The sequence below is a fragment of the Crocodylus porosus genome, unplaced genomic scaffold, assembly GCF_001723895.1.
Source record: "Crocodylus porosus isolate Cpor-Errol unplaced genomic scaffold, CroPor_comp1, whole genome shotgun sequence".
Classification (NCBI taxonomy): domain Eukaryota; kingdom Metazoa; phylum Chordata; order Crocodylia; family Crocodylidae; genus Crocodylus; species Crocodylus porosus.
In genome coordinates this window covers 170,807,356-170,831,776 of record NW_017728906.1, presented here as the reverse complement: position 1 = coordinate 170,831,776, position 24,421 = coordinate 170,807,356, and the positions used below count along the sequence as shown (strand labels likewise).

The following is a 24,421-nucleotide window of genomic DNA, read 5'->3' as shown; positions in this document are numbered from 1 at the left end:
TTACGAGAGATGGTTTTAAAACTTATGCATTGTCTTCTGCCACTGTTTCTTTCAACACCTCTGAGCCAACTCTCATGCTACCACTTTGTGAGTGGGAAAAGCTTCTAAACAGCACAACCAGATCTCAGTGGCTAGGTAGGTAGTTATGCCATGTATTTGTGTTTGGTCACAGCTTTAAATTGCTTTCTGTGGCCAGACTGGGTGGAAATTGTCACTTTTGTCTGTGCCCAATGAGCTTCTTCTATTGCTTGCACTGTAGTTATTCTCCTTTCCCTTTTCATCCTGCTCATTTATTTGATTCAGCGGTTGTGTCACATAATAAACCTAGATTTTCAGCTCCATGGGACATGGAGACTCCATAAGTCTTAACAATAAGTGTTCAGCATCAAAATACAATTAGGTGCCATTAAATATAAACAAAACAATAACATTACTCTGATTCCCCTCCATATCCTTTCAAATAAGAGTATAAATAATTCATGGTTAAAAACTGCCATTTTAGGGTCATGAAGTTCTTGCTGGTAATGGATCAAGTGTTCATAGAAGAATTTTGCTCACAAGTGAAAAAAAAATCACTAATTTTTACCATGAAAACCACATTTTTTACCTCCTGTGTTCACATAAAAACAGAGAGATGAAACAACACAACTTTTACTCTGCCACGAGACCAAAGAAATATGATTTTTCTTTAGCTATTCGTATTTTTTTCAAAAATACATCACTGGAGACAATCTGCTGAAAGCAATAATGTGTATATGCTTAAAGTGCAATTTTCATTGAAGGTTTTCTGAAAGATTTATGCTTGCAATTTTCTTAACTATACAAATTCCTATGAAGTTCATATCCATTCTTTGAGAAAATTAGCCTTTTCATCAGTTTGAATATATTTTTCCTGGAAAATGAAGGCAGCAAGATGGTATGGTGTTCATAGCAGAATGAGAGAATTGTGCCCTTAAGCAAAAGATCCTAGTACTCAGCAGCTCCAAGACTGTCTTTATTGCACTGTAACATTTACCTGTATTTAATATTTATATCTGTTCATCAGTCTTACACACTAATGGCCATCATATTTTAAATAAAGTAATTCAAAGAGGCTGAGGCATATTATGCATAATTGATGACCCTCTATAAAGAGATATATTATTAAGTAGAAACTTTCTCAGGAGAAAACAAGCTTTAGTAGATTGTAAAGGTCTTCATTTTTGAAAAATAATTTTTCATCTTTTAAATGTTTAAATGAATTCAGTGCTAGTGGAGGACACAGAATTGATAGCTCTGGGGACTGTATTGTATGTTGCAACTCAAGCAGTAATGGTAATTCATTTTTGCACATGCAGTTAGTCCTGGACATTTGTAGTTTTTAGGGATGTTCACTCATCCAACAGGAACTGCAGAGACCAACAATTCACATCACACAGAATCTTAATAAAATCTAACTTGTATGCGGAGTATGTGTGCACAGGTGTATTGTTTTAGAAAAAGAGGATTACTAAACATTCATTACCATTCTAATTTTCTATCTTTTGTCCTGTTTACTGGATCCAATGTTTTTTTCTTCAGGTTTATGGTTGATAGACTTTTGAGTAATTTGTCTAAATATTAACCCCAAACTTTTTTCATTATAAAGACCCATTTTTAGTTGCTTATAACTTTAACCTGCTTTAACCCCTTAGGTATTTCAAGTTCAAGTTCTCACTTCTTATCTTCAAGGGTATCTCTGATCCAGGATATCTAAAACACCACGTCAAACTCCAGGATCAAGACTGTGAACAACAGCTATGTTCCTCTGGCACAGTGGAATTCTCCAAAATAGTGGTAAAGCTCATCTGTGAGAGAGACAGAAATTTGGTGGTGGCTGATTTTAGGATGTGAAACAGTCTCCCCCTGAACCATCACAGACTTCATTTGTTTAGCTTCAAGTAGAGTCCTGCATGGGGTTGGGTACCCATGGGTAATCCGCAAAGCAGGCTGGATTCAGGTGGGAATGTGAACTACTTCACATTTCGCAGTTCAGGTGCAGGTCTGAAAATTTTTTTCAGGTTAGACTTGTGTTGGATAAGCCTCACCACCGACTGCTGACAGACATGAAAAAAACCTGCTTTACTGAAAGCAGCAGTGTGAATGAGATCAAACAAAGAAGGAAGAATGGCTGTGAAGGAGATCAAACAAAAGATGGATCAGGGTGTGTCACTCCCTGATCCATCTTTTGTTTGATCTCCTTTGAAGCCATTTTGAATGCTAAGGCACTGCTTCTTTTAGTAAAGCATGTTTCCCCACCCCCCCACACATCTGTCAGCAGCTGCCCAGCACATGCCCAGAAGAGGTAGTGTATTAGTTTGATTTGGCTTGCCTAATGTCTGTATAGATCAGGTGCTTTAGTGGGGTTTTTTGGCACTTTTATATAGTAGCTGATTGAATCAGCTTTAGACAAAAGTGCCAAAAAGCCCCACTGAAACATCCGATTTATACGGGCACTGCAGAGTGAGGCTGAACTACATGCTGCTGCTTCTGGGAAAGCGCAGGGGTCTTTGTTGTTGTTTTTTTCTTCCATGTCTGTCAGCAGCACAGGTCAGGTCACGGGTTTACCTAAAGCAGGCCAGGCTGGTATGTGGGTAAGAAGACTTGCTAACGTGGGTTGCGGGTTTGGGTCCAGTTGTATAATACCAGGTGCAGGTTGGAAGCTGGCCTTTAAAATCAGAAACACACAGGTCTCTGGCTCCAAGTGCAAAAGGCATTTATTTGATCTCATTCTCTTTCACAAATATGAATCAACATTTTCCTTTAATAACTTTCCCCTCCCCAAACCCTAAATTTTGCTACCCGCACTATTCTGCCTTGTCCTCAGAGCCCTATAGGGGCTTATACCAGCTTAGTACAGCTACCCTTAACACATGTAGATATCTGTGCTGTAGATCTAAAAAATGATGTCCCACACTGGAAGCCATAATGGCTTCACATGAGGGAATTCTTTCTTTCTTTCAAAGGAAATGATGTCTGCCTCTTCACTAATGTGGAGGTTGAAAAGGCAAGTGCTCAAAAGTCAGGTAATGGCTGAATTAATCAGCTTGCATTCATCCCTTTTGTGTGTATAGTTTGTAATACAGTCTAAATACATGATCATACAGTCACCTCCCAGTGTTCCTAGACAGATGATGTTTAAACAGGGCTCTTCAGTAAACAAGAGGGTTGTCTGTTGCATCCTGATTCATTTGATGCACAAGTGGGAAAATGTGCAATAAAAGAAGACTGCATTTTAGGAAGAGAAAAGGATCTCACAGTTTAGGCAGTTAATGCTGCCTTAGAAAACTGGATTTTCTCCCTGCCTTTGTCCTAGAGTTCCTAAAAGGAATCATTTTAACAGGTGGCCAATGTGTATTTATCACATTCTGGGTGCCCAGTTTCAAACAACTGGGACTGAAATTATAGAAATGCTGGCACTCACCTGCAAATTGAAGCCAATGGAAGCTGTGCCTTAAGCATATACAATGTTATCAAAACAGAGCAGAAGGTAAAGGTGTATCTTATAGACTAACTCAATCAGAGATGTATAAACTTCCGTGAGCCACAGATAACACATCAGGCGCCAATGAAAGACCATGCAGAGAGCAGGCTAGCAAACAGAAGTAACACGTACTTTAAAGAAAAAACAATCTAGACTCAAACAACTGAACCAATGAATGCTTTAGATCATTCTGATTTACTCTCCATGCCTAGGTCCTTATTGGTAAAAAACTAATAAAAACTTTCTCTAGTTGTGTTTTGAAGATGAATTCATTAAGATTTGTGGAACATTCAGGAGACAGGTTCCTTAGCCCCCTGAATAGTTGAGGTTTGTCAACTGGCTGCAGGGTACAGTTAGCTGCAGCAAACAATGGCATGGGACCACTGAAGTGTTCCAGTTGTTTGCTGTGGCTATTATTTCAAAAGGTGTGTTTTTTCCAATCAGCTGGACAGGATCACTGATGAGCTCCAGCTAAGTGGAGAAGTACTGAAGTAAAAGCTGCCACAATTAGCAAAATTATTTTCCCATAATCTAGCAACCCACTGTAAATTAAGCAGACTGAGAACCTCTCAGTGACAATGAGTGCTATAGAAATACCCACGAAAAAACTAATAATGTATTTGGTGTAAAGTTTGGATGGCATGCATTACAGAAGGCCTAAGGGCACATACTGAATGAATGAAATGTTACCCATTTTAACTTTTATGTGATGGGTGTAGTAAAACTTACTGAACAGAACAGACAGATGTGCTTGTCTTTCTGTAAGAGGGCAAGATAGCATCTGCAGTTCTTGTGGCCTTACTTTCTTGTGTTACTGGTTCCAGTTCAGCAGGAAGCGGGCACTACCATTTATAATCAGTCTGGCCTCGGCCAGAAAGCTCTTTAGGCTTTTACTGTATACAACTGATGACAGATTCCTGTGGAGTGCTTCCTGTTTTTGTTGTTCTCCTCATTCCCCTGAATGATTTGCATGGCAAACCATGTGCCTGGCTACATTCTTGATATTGTTGGCCATATTCAGTTATAAAAAAAAAAAATCAAAGTATGATAAGTATTTTGCAAACAATTAAAGAAACAAATTTGTGACCTTAATGAATTTACAGTCTAAATAGAGAACTAGCAGAAAACAGCTAGACAGTGAGTTACGACCAAGGATCCTGGTTTTCTCTGTTTAAAAATCCAACTTCTCTCATTAAAAAACCCAAAATCCATGTTTAAAATGAAACACCACTACATATGTGTGTGTGTGTGTCTGTTGAACACAATGTTTTATTGATATATTTACAATTTTAAAGCAATTTGGAAGCCTACCAGTGCCTCAATCGTTATAATAAAATAAATTCTAAATATTTATATAATTTGGCATTTGATTCTGGTTTTTTATCATGGAAAATTAGAGCTCTCCCTGCCCCTTTTTCTAACCAGGACCTGCATCCAGTTGCGGCTGTCCCCCCTCACTGCTTTGTGAGCAGCCCTGATATACCAGTGCCCTGCCCCTGCCCATGCTGTTGCCCCTCACTCCCAACCCACAGTCCCTGCAAGCCTTGCTGGTGCCCCTCATTCTTGATTCATATCCCACCGAGGCTCCTCACTCCTAACCCACAGTCCCCTGTCCCTGGCAGTGCCCCTCACTCCTGACACAGTTCCCCCACCCCTCAGCCCTGCTGGTGCTCCTTACTCCCAAACCTGCAGCCCCCTGCCATTGCTGGTGCCCTTCACTCCCGACCCAGTTTCCCCCCACCTCAGCTCTGCTGGTGTCCCTCAAACTGACCCACTGCCCCCCCCCAGCTCCAGACCTCCCAGTGTGTGGGGAAGGAGGTGGGTGTGTAGGGAATAGTGTGGGTGTAGGAGGAAGGGCAGGTGTAGGCACAGGCAATGTATTGAGAGGGTAAGGAGCATAAGCCCCCAGATTTCTGTGCCCACAGCAGGGTGTGGGGCTGCAGCCTGGCTAGACCAGTTCTGGACAGGAGCTCCCTCTGTGGCTCAGCAGATGGGACCTGGTGTGGGATGGAGCTCTGCCATGCTGCCATGGTTGCCAAGGTAAGCTGTGGCAGCAGCATGGAGTTCTGCCCTCCACTGCTGCTGGGCAGGCAGGGGGTGCCTCACCTTTGTGGCAATGGAGGTGTAGCACTTCAGACTGCACTGGGTCATGCCCAGTGGGCCACAGCAGCAGCTTTTGCCTGGAGCTGGTCCAGCCAGGCTACAGCCCCATGCCCCACTGTTGGCACAGAAATCTGGGCATGTGCCCCCCCCCCCCCGCAATGCTATGGCTTGTGCCCTTCCTCCGTCGTCACCTGTGCTCCCCCACCCACATAGACTTACCTGGAGGGAGCCGCAGGAGCTGTTTTCCACCACACTGCCTGGCTGCAACGTGCAAAGGTGTGCGAAGACATGATGCCCCTGCTCCCTGCAACCTGCTCCCGTCAGCCCAAGCAGCCCCTTGCAGGCTAGAACTCTGCCAGCTTGCAAGGGGAAATCCACAGTTTCTAGGGTTTTTCTCCTTTAGAGGAGAAAATTTGCGTTTTACCATGTTTTTTCATGGCAAATGGAAAACCCAGATGCCTAGTTATGACAAAGCAAGTACCTGAACAAGCACTGGTGTTTGTTATACGCTTTCTACTTCACCTTTTTGTTCTCTCAGTTTTTACTTTTTTGGTTATTGCATCTTCAATATTGCCCTACCATTTCCATTTATACTGCACTAAGTTTTCCTGTATTCTAGGACAAACTACTCACTTTCCCTATACTGACTGTCCTGTCTCTTTTACCCTTATTTTTTCTATATGAGTTCGTAGAACCACTTTCCCCCCTGACTGTCCTGTGATGATTTAGTGACACAGTTCGAGGATTAAACTGATATTATAAACAGTTTCACTGGGATTTTAATGAAATTTTGGACCAATCACTTCTCATTTTTACTGCTTTACAATACTAAAAATTTTGCCAGAAGATTATTACATTCATGCACTGCATCACATAGTCCTCTTAACACACACAGTTGCTTAATATGTGGCCTAGATGTGTTTTATGCTCTATACAAGTATAAAATTCTGATGTATCATTAGGGAATCTGTCATTTGATTTGAGACAAGTCATTTCATAAAGTTATTACACAATTACATCACTTACAGGAAAAAAAAACAAAGCATATGACATCATGGCTACCCATGCCAAGATAAAAGGTACATTTTTAATAAGTTAGCTAATATATTCAATTCTAAGGTAAAACTCTGATCCTGCAGAAGTCAAAAGGAGTTCTGCTGTCGACTTCAATAGGGCTGGGACTGCTGTCTTAGGGTACACACAGAAGTCCAGCTCTCCACCATAACTGAGAACGCTTTGCAGGAAGCATTCTGAGTTGCAACAATTTCCTCCCTGGATCAAACTGAAGTTCACTGTTGATTAAGGGGCAGGGGAATCTAACTTTTGGCTGCACCTTCAGCCGGTTTCCCCTAACAATGGCCCTCCAGGCTGCAAAGTTTTCAGAATGAGGGTGGGGGAAGGGTATAGTTGGAGCTCATTGAAGGGGATCCCCAGCTAGTGCTGGAGGGTTGGATGGATGAATTGGACCCCCCACCTACCTTGGGGGTAAGGGGAAGCTCCAATACATCCGGCCCACCTTCCAGTGGAGGCTGAAAAACTCCCAGACCAAACTCCCTCTACTTCCTTTCCTCCCTCCCATGAAAATCTCCCAGAGTAGCTTTACTTACATAATGAACAAAGGGATGAGAACATTCCACTAATTAGATTAGTTTAGGGACTTCAAATCACCTTTCAAACAACTCTAGATATCATTCTCATGTTCCATAAGACAGTCATAATTCAGGATGCTCCCCAAGGAGCAAGCTAATAGAGATAATGTTATTTGTATGGATATATGATTTTTGTCCACTATCATAAAGCAATTACCAACTTCAAAGGCATTTTCCAATGTCAGATCCAGCTATGCTTCAAAAAATAAGAAAATTTTGGATGCTGCATAAGTTGACAGAATCCTTCTTTGTGATCTTCTCCACAAAGTTAAGGTGAGGGAGTGGGTAGGAACCTGTAAGACACCTTACAGTACTTGTTTTGAACAGGGACCAGACATTTTTATACACTTGAGACTTAACTGAGTCTACACATTCCTTTCTGGCTCTCATAAGATTGAAGGATATGGATACATATACCAAGTGATGAAGTACACTTCTTGTAGCATGTGCAGAAATGGATTTAATTGTGCAACTGAGTGGAATTCGGTCAGGAAGACTGAATGTTCTCCCCCTTTGACAAAGTTACAGAGAAGCTGCTTTAAATCTGATCAATTTTACTGGGAAATCCTTTGGAAGTAACTATGCTTCAAAAGATATTTCCATGAAATGCAGTATTTTTTAGTCTGTGTATAGTTAGGAAGGAAGAGAAAGTATTATAACATTTGCTAATTCAATTAGAGATATGATACAAAATATACATGACAACTTCATAGAGACTGGGGCTAAGTACAGACATTTGGGGCACTGGGGGAGGTTAAATTGATTTAAAATGGATGCCCGATATCAGGTAAGTTGGACTGGGGGGCCAGTGGTGGGGGCTGGGAGGTCTGCTGGTAGATGTGGGGAGGTGCAACTCATGAGGTGTAGGAGGGCAGGTGCAACCTGTGAGGGTGGGGGTTGGGGGGAAGGCATAACCCATGGGTGGTGTGGGATTCCCCTCTGCGAACCTACACCCCCCATCCCTCCTGCCTCTCCTCCCACTGGGACTTATACTTGCTCAGTTCTGAAAGCCATGAACGCTGATAAAAATGGCTGCACCTGGACCAGCTTGTGGGATGGGGGTTGAGCGGGCTGGCTGGTTGGGAGTGGGGAGCAAAAAATAGCCGGGGTTGGGGGTGCGGCATGAAAAGAGAAGCCTTGGGGCTGGGGCCAGTGGCTGGGTTTTCCCAGCCCTGGGGCTGCGCAGGGAAAGCCTGCAGGAGTTCCATGTTTGACCTGAATCAAATAAGTTTCATACTACATGGATCCAGGTTCATCTTAAACTGGGTTCTGTGATTTTTAGACTGGTTTGTGTGCATGGAACTTCTGTACAGTTACAGATTTAGACTGATTGCCAGTCACTGAGATGGGGTCTGTAAGTGTAAGGTCTTCACTGGGAAAAGCTAAGTTTAAATCAGGTGGCCATTTTGAGCCTATTTTAACCTCTCCAATTGTCTGCACTTAGCTTGGAAGTGAAGAAACCAAGCAAGAGGCAAAATAAACTAGGTGGAAAATAGTTGTGACTGATTTTCTTTGGATGCCAGTCATGGCACTATAAAGGCCAACAGATTTTGTTAGTTGCATGTTTACCACAAGATCCTAATTTCACTTACTAGGTGTGCAAATCTGATTCTATTCCACCTTGCTCAAGTCTCTGAGAAACTATTAACATATATCTTGTCCATCTTAGCTTTAAGCAACAAGGAAAAGGAGGACCCACCCATCTTTTGCATTAATGTTTTTTCAGGGACTTAAGTAGAGCCTAACAGGATTGTACTTAAAGACCTAATAGGTGGAACATGATCTAGGCTAAAGTTTTTTAATTGGTTAGCCATATAGATGCTTGATGGCTTCATAGAAGAAAAAAGAAACTGAAAATAAATTAGAAGTGGAGAAAATAAAAGCAAAAAAAATGTCACTTTAAATGAGATTTTGATAAACCAGCACTAGCTGTATTTTGATAAAAATTCTCCATTTCACACTGAAAGCTTGAGGAATAGGATATTCTTTCATTACATTATAGCTGATAGGTAAAATTTAAGGCTTTATGATAATTTGTTGTAGTGCTTAAATTTAATCGTGGGAGCTATGACTTTACAAGCAGTAAAATATTCACTTCACTTCACATAAATGTAGTCATACAATAAGATTCCCTTCAGTGATTATTTTCACGTCCTGCTCTGAACCCTCCTTGTTCTTTCCCGAATAATAAATAAGATCACTCAGCAGGAAAAACAAATCTCATCTAATTTCTAGGCCTATTTTTCTGGTGAAGCAATTCTATGGCCTGCTCACATCCTTAGGGACAATTTTGAATGCAATGATTTTCATGAGCTTGCATTACATTTTGTGTGTTCTTACCACTCCCATTTTAATTCCTTAATATAGTATGAAGAAATACAAAGTAGCTTAATCTACAATGACTTCCACTTAATTTGATTGCCTCGGCAGGAATCACATTATTTTTATTGATTGCACTGTTTTTTATCACTTATTTTGATGACTTTCAGCTGTTAATATTGGATTGGATAATTCAATCAGAATTAACTGAAACAGGCAATGACAATTAGAGATGATTTATCATGTACAACATGAGTGACTTGCAATATATTTCTGAAGGTTTCTTTTTTCTTGCTTTCCTGAAGCAGTATATAGTTAAAGAGGTAGCAAAGTAACATTTCACTGCACTAAACTTCATGCAGCCAGGAGTCAAATTTATCTCCTTTAATGGACTTACTTTTACTGGCTATATGCTGCCCCTGCACCTTCCACAGACCAGGGTCACTGGAGGCAATTTCCCTATGGCTCGACAGGTCTCAGAGACTGGGGAGAGGGGCTTTTTTCCGCTGCTTGACTTCTTCCAAGGACCAGAATGAGACAAGCTGCAGCTATCCCCCACACTCTGCTTCCATATCTTCCATAGAGCCGGGTGCCCTATGGAAGGGGCAGGAAGCAGTAGCAGCTTGACTCATCGCAGTCTGTGGAAGGCACAGAGCATATCTCCACAGCTCTCTTCCTCCCAGAGAAGGGGAAGAATTAAGCTGTCGCTGCCCTCTATTCCTTCCTCAGACCTAGTCATGGCACAAGGACATTTACACAAGGGTAATGCTCAGCCTCAGTTTGCCTGCCAGGAAGGTGTAGCTGCAGGTTGGAATGCCTGTAAACTTGACTTTTCTCAGAAATTTGCAGAACTAGAAATGAGTGCCTATGCTTATCCTCAGTGTACTGCTACTTTTTAGTTGAACAATATAGCTATAATAGCTATTTCAATGACTGAAGTATTTTTAAATTGTCCTGATTCCCATCCAACAGGATTAACAGGATCAGCAAGTACAAATGAAAAATACAAAGGAAAAAACCCCCAGCAACTGTTCTATAATTTTGTCTTATTTTTCATCAGCAGAGTGATATGAACACTTTAACAGAACTTCTTCACAGCCATGAGTTTCTACACTGAAACTGTTGAGAGTGTGTGGCACTGTTAAGTCACAATAATTAGAGGCTCATAAGAACACTACCTTGGGAAACATTGTTCAGTTTCAGTAACAGTTTTAAAAAAAGGTACCACTAAGCATTAAAACACTTTTAAAAACAGAATTTAGGTGAGCTGGATTCAGTTAACAACCATGTGCAAGCTGGGAAACCTGACCCACACAAAGGATTGACAGCAAGAAATACATGCCAGCAGTTGCTGTGCTAATACTCCAAAATTTAATGTCAGTGAAATATATTCTGTGGAATCTTTGGCAATTTCCCAGTCAAGCAGGTGATTTTTATTAAAGTTCAGAGTTGACAGATTCTACTGTATTTCTGACTTTGTCCAAAGTACTGGGTATCATTAGGGAGAACAATTCATAAAGGAGGATAGCAATCACTTTTGCTTCTTTAAAAATGTATCTACAGCCAACAATAGGGATTATGCTGCGGTTCATTAAAAGAGGGGTTTCATTAATAACACTTTTTACTTCTGACATGAATTATTTAAATTATTATTTACCTTCTTACGTAAAGACCCTCTTACGTACTTCCCGATTTTACATGCTATGTAATTAACATTATTTTTAGAAGCCTAATAATAAACCTTTTTCCTATTTTTTTTTTCCTTTTGCAGAATACTGATCTTTCCCCCCCTCTATTATTGCACAGGAATTTGAAAACAATATCTCTTTGCTGCTTGGGCCTCCTCTACACGTTACATATATTATGCAGTTACCTGATGAACTGTGCAATTACTTTAGATTGACTACACACACAAGTTAACTATGGTGCCGTAAACAGGTCCAAAGCAGCTATAAAGTTACTGCTGGAAAATGCGTAATAACTTTAGAGCTGGTTTCTACCCAGCTCTAATTTGCATGTGTAGTCTGTGCCCTGTGGTTGGGAGCCCCATCAGCTGACAGAGCTCCCTGCTGCAGGGGTTGCTTTGTGCATCCTCATGGCTGGAAGATTTCAGCTGCTCCCCCTGCACCAGTAATAAGGCATGATAGGATCTAATTCGTGATCCCACAATCACACCTCCTAATATGCACGTGGCATGGCAGGAAGCACAATTATACAGATAGTGCATTAGATCCCATTGAGCCTTTACCTGCACATGCAGAGGGGCCGTTGCAGAACAACACACCTGATTATGAACAATTCAGAGGGAGAGATGGATTTTTCTAAAGTCAATATTAAGAACACAATAGGAAGGGCCTCCTAGGTCACTGAATCCCGTCCTTCAGAAATTAGAAGACTTCTACAAATCAAATTCAGAGCAAAACAACAGAGTCAACCTTGACAAAACACAAGACAATCTGCCACAGGTAAGGCAGGGTGACCAATGTCCTGCTGCTGCAAGGGATGTTAAAATACGTTTGAAAGATCCCAGGAAAGCAACCCCCCAGTCCATACCAATCTGACCATGGGCTAAAATTCTTTCCTGACCCAAATATGGTGGTTAGTCTGACTCTGAGAAGAGGGGCAAGACAGGAATCTCTGGTTTTAAGTCCCAGCACAAGCACTGGCACACACAAGTCAAACCCCAGCCTTGGCTGCAACCAACACCCAGTGCCTCTGAGAAAGGCTTTACAACCATTTCCTGACACAGCAACAGGAGGGGAAAGAATTCCTTCTTAACCGCATGCAGCAACCAGCAAAGCCCAGAAACATGGAAAATACCCACAGTTACACCTAGATCATCCCTGACCAGTGGCTGTCTAATCTCTTCTTGAACACCTCCAATAATGAAGGGTCCACAACTTCCCTAGGCAGTCTATTCCACTGCCTCACTGTTCTAACAGTGAAGAATTTTTTCCTGATATGCAATCTAAATATACTTTGTTCCATCTTCAAGCCAGTGGTCCATGTCCTAGTCTCTGCAGCAAGTGAGAAAAGGTGTTTTCCCTCTTCTTTATGGCAGCTATTCAGGTATTTGAAGACTGCTATCATGTCCCCTCTTAAGCACCCTTTCTGCAAGCTGAACATGCCTATTTCCTTCAACCTCTCTTTGTATGTCTTGCCTTCCAAACGCTTTAACATTTTTGTCACCCCCTGACCCTCTGTAACTTCTCCACAGCCTCTTTAAAATGTGGTGCCCAAAACTCCATACAATAGTCCAGATAAGGTCTAATCAGTAATGAGTACAGAGATGCTATTACCTCCCACGTTTGACACCTAATGCTGCTATTGATGCAACCCAAAACTACATTTGCTTTTTGTGCAGCTGCATCATGCTCATATTGAGTCTGTGATCTACCACAATTTCTAGATCAGGGGTAGACCACATTTTTTGGCTGGAGTGCCAAAAAACACCACAATGCCTACCCTAGAAAGTGCCGGAGTGCCGGCATGCCAGAAAAACCAAATGAGGGCAGGGGGTACATGGCAGGATGCCCTGCTTCTGCCCCTTGCCTCCCACCCAAAGCCCCTGCCCCCCAGACTGGACTCTGTGGCTGTCAGCAGCTACCCCAGCTCTGCATAGCTGCTGGAGCCCAGGCTGCTTCCAGCAGGGCTTGCAGCATCTCAGCTGCCTGCTGGTAGCAGCCTGGAATCCCAGCTGGCAGCAGCTACCCAGAGCCAGGGATGGCTGCAGCCGGAAGACTGCAAACAACTGTGCCAGGCTCCGCAGCTCTGGCATCAGCTCCATGCTGGTGGTGACTGCACGCAAATGGAGCTGATGCCGCAGCTGTGGAGCCTGGTGCAGCTGTTTACAGCCTGCCCACTGCTTGCTGCTGCTGTCCAGAGCCCAGGGTGGCTACAAACAGCTGTGCTGGGCTCCGAAGCCCAGTCACCAGCTCTGTGCTGGGAGCAGGGGAGAGACTGGGGTTGTGCTGCCTCGGCCCTCCGCCATTGCCCGCTCTGAGGTGCGCCTGCACATGCTGGTACAGAGCTGATGCCAGTGCTGTGGAGACTAGTACAGCTGTTTGCAGCCTCCCGGCTGCAGCTGGCCCTGGCTCTGGGTAGCTGCTGCCAATTGGGAGCCCAGGCTGCACCCAGCAGGCAGCTGGGATGCTGCAAACCCTGCTGGCAGCAGCTTGGGCTCCATCGCTGGCAGCAGCTACTGAGAGCCAGGGCTGGCTGTGGCGTGCCGAGCAAAATGGCCTCACATGTCATTCTCAGCATGCATGCCAGGGGTTGCCAACCCTGTTCTGGATCTTTCTCCATAGCACCATCATCCATCCACATGTCATCTGTTTTCTATTCCTATTTTTGATTAGTCCCTCCAAGGTGCAGCATCTTGCATTTGTCAGCATTGAACTTCATTCTGTTAGCTCCAGTCTATCTTTCCAATCTAGCTTTCCAACCTGTTGAGATCCTTTTTTTTAAAGAGGGGCACTACATTAGCCCCTTTCCAGTTTTTTGGTACTTTGTCCAACTCTCACTACTTAATTGCCAGGGGCTCCAAGATCTCCTCTGCCAGCTCCTTCAGTGCCCTGGATAAAGTTCATCAGGCTCTGCTGACTTGAACTCATTTAGACCCACCAAAAGCTCTCTGACAGTCTCTTTTGTTATCTTGTTCCTCAGCTTGTCCTTTTTCCTATCCAAATAATCTTTATTGGGTTGCAGCCTAATTTTTTTGTGAAGACTGAGGCATAGTAGCTGTTGAATAAATCTACCTTCAGTGCATCTTTTGTTAAGGGTTTCCCTTGGCTAGTTAACAAACCCACAGTTTCCTTGGGCTTTCTTTTCTGGTTGTTATACTTACACAGGCTCTTTTTGTTGTCTTTAATTTTCCTCATCAGATGCAGCTCATTCTTTATCTTTGCCTTCCTGATCATGTTCCTGAAGTCTTCCTATTTCATGCAATGCTTTCTTGGTTTCCTGTCCATTTCTGCATTGCCTGTATGCTTTCCTTTTGCATTTGAGGCAACCCAGAAGCTCCTTCTACAGCCACATTGGTCTCTTAGCATTTTTCTTGTACTTCCATTGTATCAAAAGTTTCTAGTTGTGCTTCCAATACTGTGTCCCTTGGAAGCTTCCAGGCCTCCTTTCTGCCCATGGCACCAAGCCTATTAACTCCTTGAATCAGTTGAAATCCACCTTTTGTGAAATCTAGTATCTTAGTTCTGCTGATCTCATGCTTTCTCTGTCTCAGGATCTGGAATTCTATCAAACTGTAATCACGCTCCCAAGTTACTGACCATCTTCACGTCCTGCACCAGTTCTTTCCGATTGGTCAGGAGAAGATCCAAAATAGATGATTCCCTGGTACAGAAAGCTGTCCTCCAAACAAGTTAGGATCTGACTTGACATTTTATGTTTGTCTGTACTGTTCTTCCAGCAGATGTCCAGGAAGTTGAAGTCTCCCATCAGAGCCATCACATAGTTTTTGGCTAATTTTGTCACCTCCTTAAAAAATGCCTCATCTACCGCTTCTTCCTCAACTGGTGGCCTATAATAAATCCTCACCATTATATCAATGCTGCATTTCACCTTTTGTCTTCACCCAAATGCATTCTGCTCTGTTATCTTTTTTCTCCTCAAGCAGGGAACAAGCGTATGCATTTCTGACACACAAAGTGATACCACCATCTTTTCTCCCGATCCTCACCTTCCAAAACAGTGTAGCCCTCAATGTTCCAGTCATAAGAGCTGTCTCACCAGGTGTATGTGATGCCAATTAGGTCACATAGCTCATTTCATAGGCTGCCAGTTCCAGCTCATCTTATTTTACACACGTACTGCATTTGTATACATACATTGTATGCGTTTTGCACGCCAACCTACTTGTTTTCCTTTTGTGTCACTTGTTGCTGTCCTGTGGCTCCCTGGCCCTTTCTGAGAGTTGAGCTGCTTCTTCCAGTCCCTTTCCCTCTGGATCGTTAGCTCTGTTGCCAGACAATTTTGTTCATCACCACCCAAGGAATCTAGTCTGACTCCTTACTAGGTTAGCCAGATGATGCGCAAAGATGCTGTTTCCAGTTCTGGTTAGAACATCCGTCCAGTGTCAAAGAACTCAAGCCCTTCATGCCAATACCACCACCTTAGCCACAGATTTACTTCCAGGATACAATAGTTCCTGCTTGGGCCCTTGCTTTCTACCAGGAGGATCAATGAAAACACCACTTGTGCTCCAAGCTCCTGCCAAGAGCCTCATAGTTGCCTCAGATCTGCCTCTGTCATTATTCTTGACAGCATCACTGGTACCTGCATGGACAACAAAGAATCTGACATCCTGAATTCAGGCTCCAAGCAGACAGCACACCTACTGGGACCCCAAATCTGGATGACAAATTGGTGCCTCTGTCCCTTGCAGAAGGGAGTTACCGGTGACCACCACTCTTCTTTTCCTTCTTGGTGCAGTGGTCCTAGACCCCCATCTCTGGGACCCTGTACTTCCTGCTCTCTAGACTGCCAAGTGCTCTGCATGATGACTGCAGATGTTCTCATCTTCTGCCTCTTCCTCAGCCTTTCCACCACAGAGTGCTTGAAAGTGGTTGCTCAGTCTGCTCCTTTTCAATTCTGGAGACTCTCCTCCTTTCAGTAGTCGCATGCTGCCACCTCCCCTTTTCCTTTTGCCTGTCCAGTACCAGCCTCACGTAACTTCAAGTACCAGCCTCACATAACTCCAAATAATCTCCCTTTTTATCGATAAAATGCAGTGTGAATATCCATGTTTCCAAACTTTGACTTTTTTTCTCCAGGGCAGACACCAGATGTAGCTGAAGTGTCCTGACCCTCTGGGAGGAACACAAACATGACATATTGTGTGCAGGCCACAACTGCTGACCCAGCCACCATTTATGCCTCATTTACCCCCTGGAGGATATGTAGGTTGTAAACCACACAAACTAAACACCCAGATCTGTGCCCAGACTCCCTTTCTGTTCCTTGCTCTGTTTTGTTTTTTTTTTTTGTAAGGGGCTGCCTTTTATAAGCCTGCTTAGCTTAGCTCCATCCTTCAATTAGACAGAGGAAGTCCCGTCAATCAGTCACTGCAGAGGGGGTAAAAAAACAAACAAACAATCCCCCCACAATAAAAACTCCCATAAACACCCCCCCACACAGCAGGCACTAGGCAAACACTGAAGCACCAGTGAGACCCAGAGTCAAGGACTCAAGGCAGTCCTGCTGCTGAGTTGCTTATCTCACAGCAGCTCCCTCTCTGCTTCAGCCCTTCAGAAATTAGAAGACTTTCCTTTGATGGTCTTTAAAGATAGGTCAAACTTGGGATATAGTCTACTACTATCAATCCATTAACAGAGCTGTAGATATCTGTATGTGTCTTGTAAATATAGGCAAAAAGTAAGCTTTATCAAAATTAACTGAGGCCTGACTGAACTAATTTTAAACTTCTACAGTGATACTTTCTTATATGCTCACTTCTCATAATAATCTGTATTAGCAAATATTGTTTTCTGTACTGCGAGATATGATCATAGCTTAGATGCAAAGGAATATACTTAAATAATTTAATGTATTTTCATTCAGTGGATAACATTTGTAAAATTGTGTATACACTTCAAAATTGAGTATGAATGCACATACCTTAAAGAATTCCTTCTTCTCAACATGTTTATTGCCATCAGTATCCAGCATTTTAAACGCAATATGAAATCCAGACTGTGGTTCTGTAATGAGGTGCAAAAATACATATACATTTCTATATAAATATTTAAGGCAGCTGAAACCTTGCCTGCAGCTTCAGTTCTCCATAGTTAGACAGGTAGTTCATATTTCTAACAAACCACATGAACCATAACAGGTATTACATGAACAATGGAAAATAATTTTATAATAATTTCAAAAGATGGTGATGGGGTGGTGGGTAAGGAAGCATGAATTGTGCCTATACAATTGTTTTTGCTTAACTTTGAAAATCAGTGGCCTAGCACCTTTTCCTGTGCATCCCTTTTATGTGTCTCCATTGTCCCTGACCATTATTAAGCTCTACTTTTATGCTGGAGTGACCTGGAAGTGCCTTTGAAAGCCAATCAATATTCCCAAATTGATTAGATGATTCACCATAGGGTGGTCTCAGGAGTATTGTCCTCTTAGAGACAGGGTATACAATAAACACTTTTTTCTATCTCCACTGCTTTAGAAAGCAGGAGATTGGATTTGTAAAATTACAATAAATTCTCTCAGGTGCATGGGAATTAGCAAGAGCATCACTGAGTCAACCCACATATTTTTTTTAGGACCATATTTTTTAACTTCTGTTAGGAGAAAATTCACTCTACATAATTTTTAGTTCTCAGTTTACAAACAAACCTAAATTTTAAAATTTTTTGCAGTTGGCAGAATTATACGTTGCAATTATTTCACAAAGTTGGTGCCACTTCTTCAGCCAAAAAAACCCATGTGGTCTGAGTTGTGTGAGAGCATTAGGAAAATACAAAGCTGTCTGAACTGGTCTCATTTTGCTGATTTGAGATGACCAGACCCATTAACGGATTGCCCTACTAGCTAGACTACACAGAAATAATATAGTGATAAAATGCGTTTCAAGACCACTGCAGGAGCAAGCCAGCACAGTTAATTTGGGGGTATTTGCAACTCTATTAATAATTCTGCCCTAGACAAACCAGTCAGACATGAATGTGGAACATCTGCTTTCATTCAGTGGGGACACTAATGCCTTAAAAAATTAAAGTTTAGTCCAAAGCGCAATGAAACACGACATCCCTTGAGACCCCATGAGGCCATTCAGAAAGTTTTTGGAGACAGTCCATTAGCCACTGACTGACAAAAATCTACATTTTTTTAACTTTATGGTAACAAAAGCTTATATTTTTTCAGATTGAAAAATATTGACATGTTCTTTTCTACTTTACAGTCAATGTAATAAAAATATTATAGTTTGTCTTTATATGTCATTACCTCTGCATCAGCTAATTAACATTTTTAAGTTACTAAGTGCCCTAATATTTTATAAATGTCACTGCAGTGTACTAAACAGAACTCCAGAGAAAACCCCCAAGCTGATTGAGTGATGATACAATGGGCTAAGCTACTAGCTTCCTCCTTATATAAATGTTTCTTTCTATATGTTTCGCCAACAGCATTCACTTATTAAACAGTATCAGGAAACTATGCTATAGCAACTTTAATTCTCTAAAGTGTACTGATTTATTATATAATAATTCATAACATCTGGGTCGCAACTTATATTTCTTAAAAATAAAGTGGCTAAAGCCACTCACATAGTTCACAACATGCCATTCTTATCTGATATGATGTAACCCTTTATGGTATGCATTTATAAAATAAGCATACTTCAAAGTGCTCAAACATATTTGTGTTTAACTCCATAGTCAGACAAAACTGTAGAATCTGAAAATCAGATCTTCATGTTAATCTGCATAGGTAGGTTACACTGAGTACCTTTCCTGCAAACATTATCTCAAGCTTTTATAAGTATTAATTGGAATAAAGCTTTTGGTAGAGGTATCATGCTCAGTTTATAGTCTCTCACTAGGAAGAGGCTCCAGAAATCCCTAAAAAGGGAATGCAGTTTAGCATTCCTGAAAAAAAGACATTGTGTAGTCAAGGCACATGTGAGAGGAAAGGGGATAGATACTGCAGTGGATCACATAAGGCCTTCATTTGGCAAACATTTTTGAAGATGAGTCTTAATACCCAGAATATAGATGGCAGCAGTGTTTCCTAGTAGATACAGGACTCAACTGGGACTCAGAAGATCTGGAGTGTCTATTCTACTGGTGACCTACTGGGTCACCTTGAAGAACTCATTCTACTTCCTTCTGCCTCAGCTTCTTCAGCTGGAAAACTGGGATAACTGTACTTACAGGCATTATTATTACTACTACTACCACCACCACCAGATGTACAGAAACAAGGGAGAGGCCCTACTAGGTTGCTGATCCAGACAACTGTATGGGATTTGGGAGACCTCATTAAAAAACTCCAGAGAGCAAGTTTGAACAATCTGATTGTTTCTAGGAAGATGCAAGCATTCACAGACATGTAGGCTACATAACTATGAAATATCCAGAGCTGATTGACATGGGATACTTCTTAGATACATACAGATGGAAGGACTAACAGTTGTTGACATTTGCTTTCAGAATGATGTATATGATAACCTTTTGTGTAATTTAAGAAGCAAAATTATTACTGGATTTTCATTCTGCATAAAATAGTTCCTTTGTTTTTTTGCAATTCAATCCACTTCTATATGGCAAATCCTGAAATGCTGCTAAATTGTCTGAAAAAGCAGAAACTGCTTACTTTGATACTGTTTCACTTTCTTATTTGAGCTAAAGCATCAGTGCCGTCTTACTCTTAACCTAACAACCCTTGAATTGAAAGAAGTAGGAGCTTTTGCTATCCTATTTACTTAACTTTTAATTAAAAAAGCATACTACATAAAATAAATAAGTTGCAATGAAATGATCTTTTTTGCAATGACTTTGTTAGATTTTTCCTAATGGGTTGAATCCCATTTGCTACCTCCCCATTCAATAAACCAGTGGCAGGTAATTCAGCTTGTATGGAAGGACATTCTCCTTCTTTGGAATATATGAAAAGAAACAAGGCAGTTTTTCTTTAAAAATTTCTTTCATATCTACTAGTGTCCTTCTCTTCCTATGTAGTTTATACATGATATTACTTAGCAATAATTCTTTTAGGTAATCACTGCCTATTCAGATATACTTTTGAACACCTATTATGCATCTAATGCTCCTAATGCTGGATGCAACACTGGATGGAGTCACTATTTCTTAGAATGGCAGTATACTTATATGATTGCTTGGTTATACTGAAGCTGTATGCCTTATGGTATGCTTTGTACCAGCTGGAGCTTTCTGAGGGCTGACTGCTGTGAGATATACTACACTGCTGTAGTTCAACAGAGGTGGAAAAAGCTGAATAAGCATTATATAAATATGACAGGTATAAAACCAAGGTGGGAAAATATCTCAAGTAGCAAGTTTTCCAAGTCAAATATACTGGATGTAATAAATTAGAGTTACAGTGGGATCTGGGGTGCTCCTCCGTGTACAAATGGTACAATTTACCACTGCATCTTTAGTAAAAAGAGACTGTGATTGTGAATTCCTCAAAGTTCTTTCCTCTGCCTACAAACATAATTCCTCTCTCACCTGAGTTCAGCTTCAATCAGATATTTTTCATTTGTGAACCAATCTCTTTGTGCCACCTGGGCAGTGGTGGGATAGTTTTATGCGGTGACTAGAGCTGTGCTTCATGGGTATGTTACTGGCAACAAGGCCATGTTGTCAAAGCAGTTCACTTGCAGCTGAGTGTAGATAGTGATTGATGCTTGAGGCACTCAACAAGGTGTAGATCTGGTGGCACCACTCCTTGGGTGTGTTGTCTAAGGAAGAGTTCAAAACCACTTTCAACCAACTGCCTAGATTCCTGCCATCTCTCTTGGGTGAAGGAAGAACATCTCGTGAATGTGTCTTAAATGCTGCAGGAAGGTCCATGAAGATGAGAATGGCTGCTCAGCATCCACTGATATCCAGAGCTCCAAAATTTTGGTTTAATGTATTAGTTAACAAGACTAAGCTCATATGGTCATACAGTTGGACTGTACCACAGCTAGTCACAAGCCGCACTTTTAATGTCTATCATATGCATTTATGGAAACCTTCCATTAAAATTTCTCAGCCTTCAGTACAGCACATCAGACTAGCAAGGGGGAGGCAGCTTACATGAAGTATAAGACAGATTCAGCCTGTCAGCCCTCACACACATGCCCAGACAGGATCAGTCCTCACACACATGCCTGTACTACAACGAGCTGCCATCACATTTGCAGTTAAAGTATGAGGCAGCTCCTTGGAAATCTTGATTCACTGTCTTCATGAATGTGGGTGAAAGAGTACCTTTTTTGCTCGAGGCATTGGAATCTAACAGTTTCCAGCCATCTCACCTACATCCTCCCTGCTCCTACGGCATTCAACTCAGTCTTGTGACAGGCAAATAAATGGCTTCCACACCTTCCGGTGAGTCAGGCCAGAATGGAGTGCTATTATAAATTACCATCAGAACAGAAGGCAAGAAGAAGAGCAATGTGATTGCAAATAAGGGAGAAAGGGAAACAAAAGTCAATAGAAGAACACACAAAAGAGGGGAAAAATGGAACCAATGGAAAGGAGGAGGAGAAAACAGATTAAAAAAAAAAAGCCAGGATAACAATGGTCTCAGACAGTGGCACATGGGAACAGAAGTTTCAACAAAAATATTCTGAACAGGAGCTATTTAGATAGTGTCCTACAAAATGTCCTGAGCATAGTAATGACAGACCACTCATTTCTTCTGTATCATTGTGATAGTATATTATACCACTGAATGAGGCTATTTCCTAATCAGTAAACATCTTATTATCAAACACAACTAACACCTTGCTACTAAAAAGACTCCTTAGCTCTGCCCTTGCCCATTTTTTGGTAAATGGCTACATATCCAATTCTTGACCTTGTCTTGCAGGACTTATCAAGATCTTTAAAGTGCTATCACTAACCACAGATAATACCTGGAACCAGGCTACAGTCAACTGAGGCAATATCCATTTACATTATTTCCTTAATGTTCCACAGCCACATATTTCACTATAAAACCATGTTAGACATCACTGTGATGGCAAGTTAGAAGTAATAGGAATTTGAAATATTGGGCAGTGTTACAAATTAGATATTCCTTCATATAACAAAATACTTACTTGTGAGGATTGTCAGCAAAAACAGGTACTCCGTATATGAGATCAGTCCTAAAATAAAACAGCACCAAAGAGACAGAAGCTTTAAGTTGCAACATCAGCATATTATTTTGCAGTAGTTATAACAAGACTTGCATATTCAATCTTTGTAAACCTATAATGTTAAATATTCAGTAAAATATCAATGTTTTAAGTAATGATAACTTAGAAATAAATATTTTCTTTAATCATTGTTACTTAAACAGAATTGTTTTACTGCATTTTTAATGCTCTGGAAATGAATTTCTTTTCCCAGTATCTCAGCAACATTCAAATCAAATTGAGTTAGGTTTATTGGTATTGATAAAAGGTCTGCATTAAATCTCTGGATTTTCACTGAAAATATTCAGTATTTATATGAAGATGAATAACTTAAATGTATTTTGTCATATATAGTACCTAGGAGGCAAACTGCTCTAATGTTCCTCTGAAGGATCAAAGTATTTCATCCTTTGGCAGCCTTGAAAAGGCGGAGAATAGCTTCTCTCTAATTCTCAAGGGGAATATGGCAACATGCAAAGCTGCCAAGCTGCTAGATTGCACTGATAGTACTGCTGGGCCCTGTGCCAAGAGGCATCGTTGTCTTTTTTTTTTTTTTAAATAGGAACATGTCCTTTCTACAAGGTGAAAGTGTCTCTTCCCCGCCTTTTGAAGGAAAATTCCACTGTTTTCCTTTGAAAGACAGAGTAAAATGAAAAGTCTGAAAAAACATGAAGATGTGACAAGTGTCAAAATAGCTGCATACAAGCTAAAGATAGAGGGTACATAAAAAGGGTGGTTAACAGCAGAATCCTAACCATCTGTCCAATGATAATGTTTTAAGAAAAAAAAAATTAAAGGGCTTTTTCATAAACAGTTTTTTAAAATAGTTAAGCTACTTTTAACATGTGAACTAAACACTATATAATGTTGAAGCTATTTCAAATGGCATACTTTAAACATTCCTATCTGCTCAAAGATAAACAACTTCTTAAAATTTGTATTTGCTTAATTTATAGATAAGAAATCCACCTTAAGCCTCAGCAATAAACAATTAACTTCTGATTAATTACTATACAGAGCCAACAATGCCTTTAGTGGGTGTGAAATAATTTAACACTAAATTTGCTTTTTAGTGCACTTCCAAAGTTTAGAAGTACTCATTCACTGAAAGCAGCATGGCATAAAAAACACAGGGTTAGAAGTCAGAAGTTTGAACGCTAATCCTGTCACCCCAAGCCATGCAGTGAGTCAGTAAACCATTATACCTTCTGTTTTAGTTTCACTACTTGTATAAAAAGGAGAGAAATGTTAGCCCACATAACCAATGAGTGGGTTGTGAGGACTATGGCGTTTGTGTCTACATAGTGGCTTTGACCTTGTAACACATTATGCAAACAGTGGGTATTATTTCAGGGATTCTGGTTACAAATACTTTATTAGTCTTTTGGCAGAAAAAACAAATTACTACTTGTACTGCTGCTGTAGCACTTAGGAACCCTGGTCTTGGACAAGGTCTGCCCTATGCTAGTCACTGTACCAGCAGAGTTCAACAACAAGAAAGCATTCACAGATGGATCTGGAGGACACAAAGAAATGATGAGACAATATTCAACGCCATGATAGGCAGAGGTCATAACTTATTGCTGCCTACTATTGAGTTCATTTTGTGGGCATCATGGCAAAAGCAAGTTTTAAGGAAGCAAGTTTTAAGGAAAGGTTCAAGGAAGACAATGAAATGACTTCACAGAAGTGAATTCCACGCACGTAGAATAACATGGGAAATAGCAGAAAAATACTTACTTGAATATTCTAACAAAAGAATAATAAAGTGTGGTATCACTGGCTTGGGAGTTTGCATCTTAGCAATGTAAGAGATATGAGGATAACCTACAAAAGACATTGGAAGTGATGAAGAAAGAGTCAGTGAAGGGATGCAAAGGGAGAGGTGACATGGTCAAGGTGAGCAGCAACGAAAACGATCTTTGCATTTTGAATGGGTAAGTGCATTTTGAATGGATAAGTCCATTTTGAATGCGC

General features: G+C 41.1%; 1 protein-coding gene across 1 annotated transcript in view; it reads right to left on the bottom strand.

Moving 5' to 3' along the window:
- The window catches only part of MICU2 (mitochondrial calcium uptake 2), a 108,669-nt gene that overhangs the window by 32,673 nt on the left and 51,575 nt on the right, over positions 1–24,421 (bottom strand). Inside the window, exons 4-5 of the mRNA XM_019530190.1 lie at positions 22,367–22,414; positions 17,203–17,285 (exon numbers count right to left, since the gene is read on the bottom strand). Coding sequence (XP_019385735.1) covers positions 17,203–17,285; positions 22,367–22,414 — 131 coding nt within the window. The remainder of the gene's footprint in view (positions 1–17,202; positions 17,286–22,366; positions 22,415–24,421) is intronic.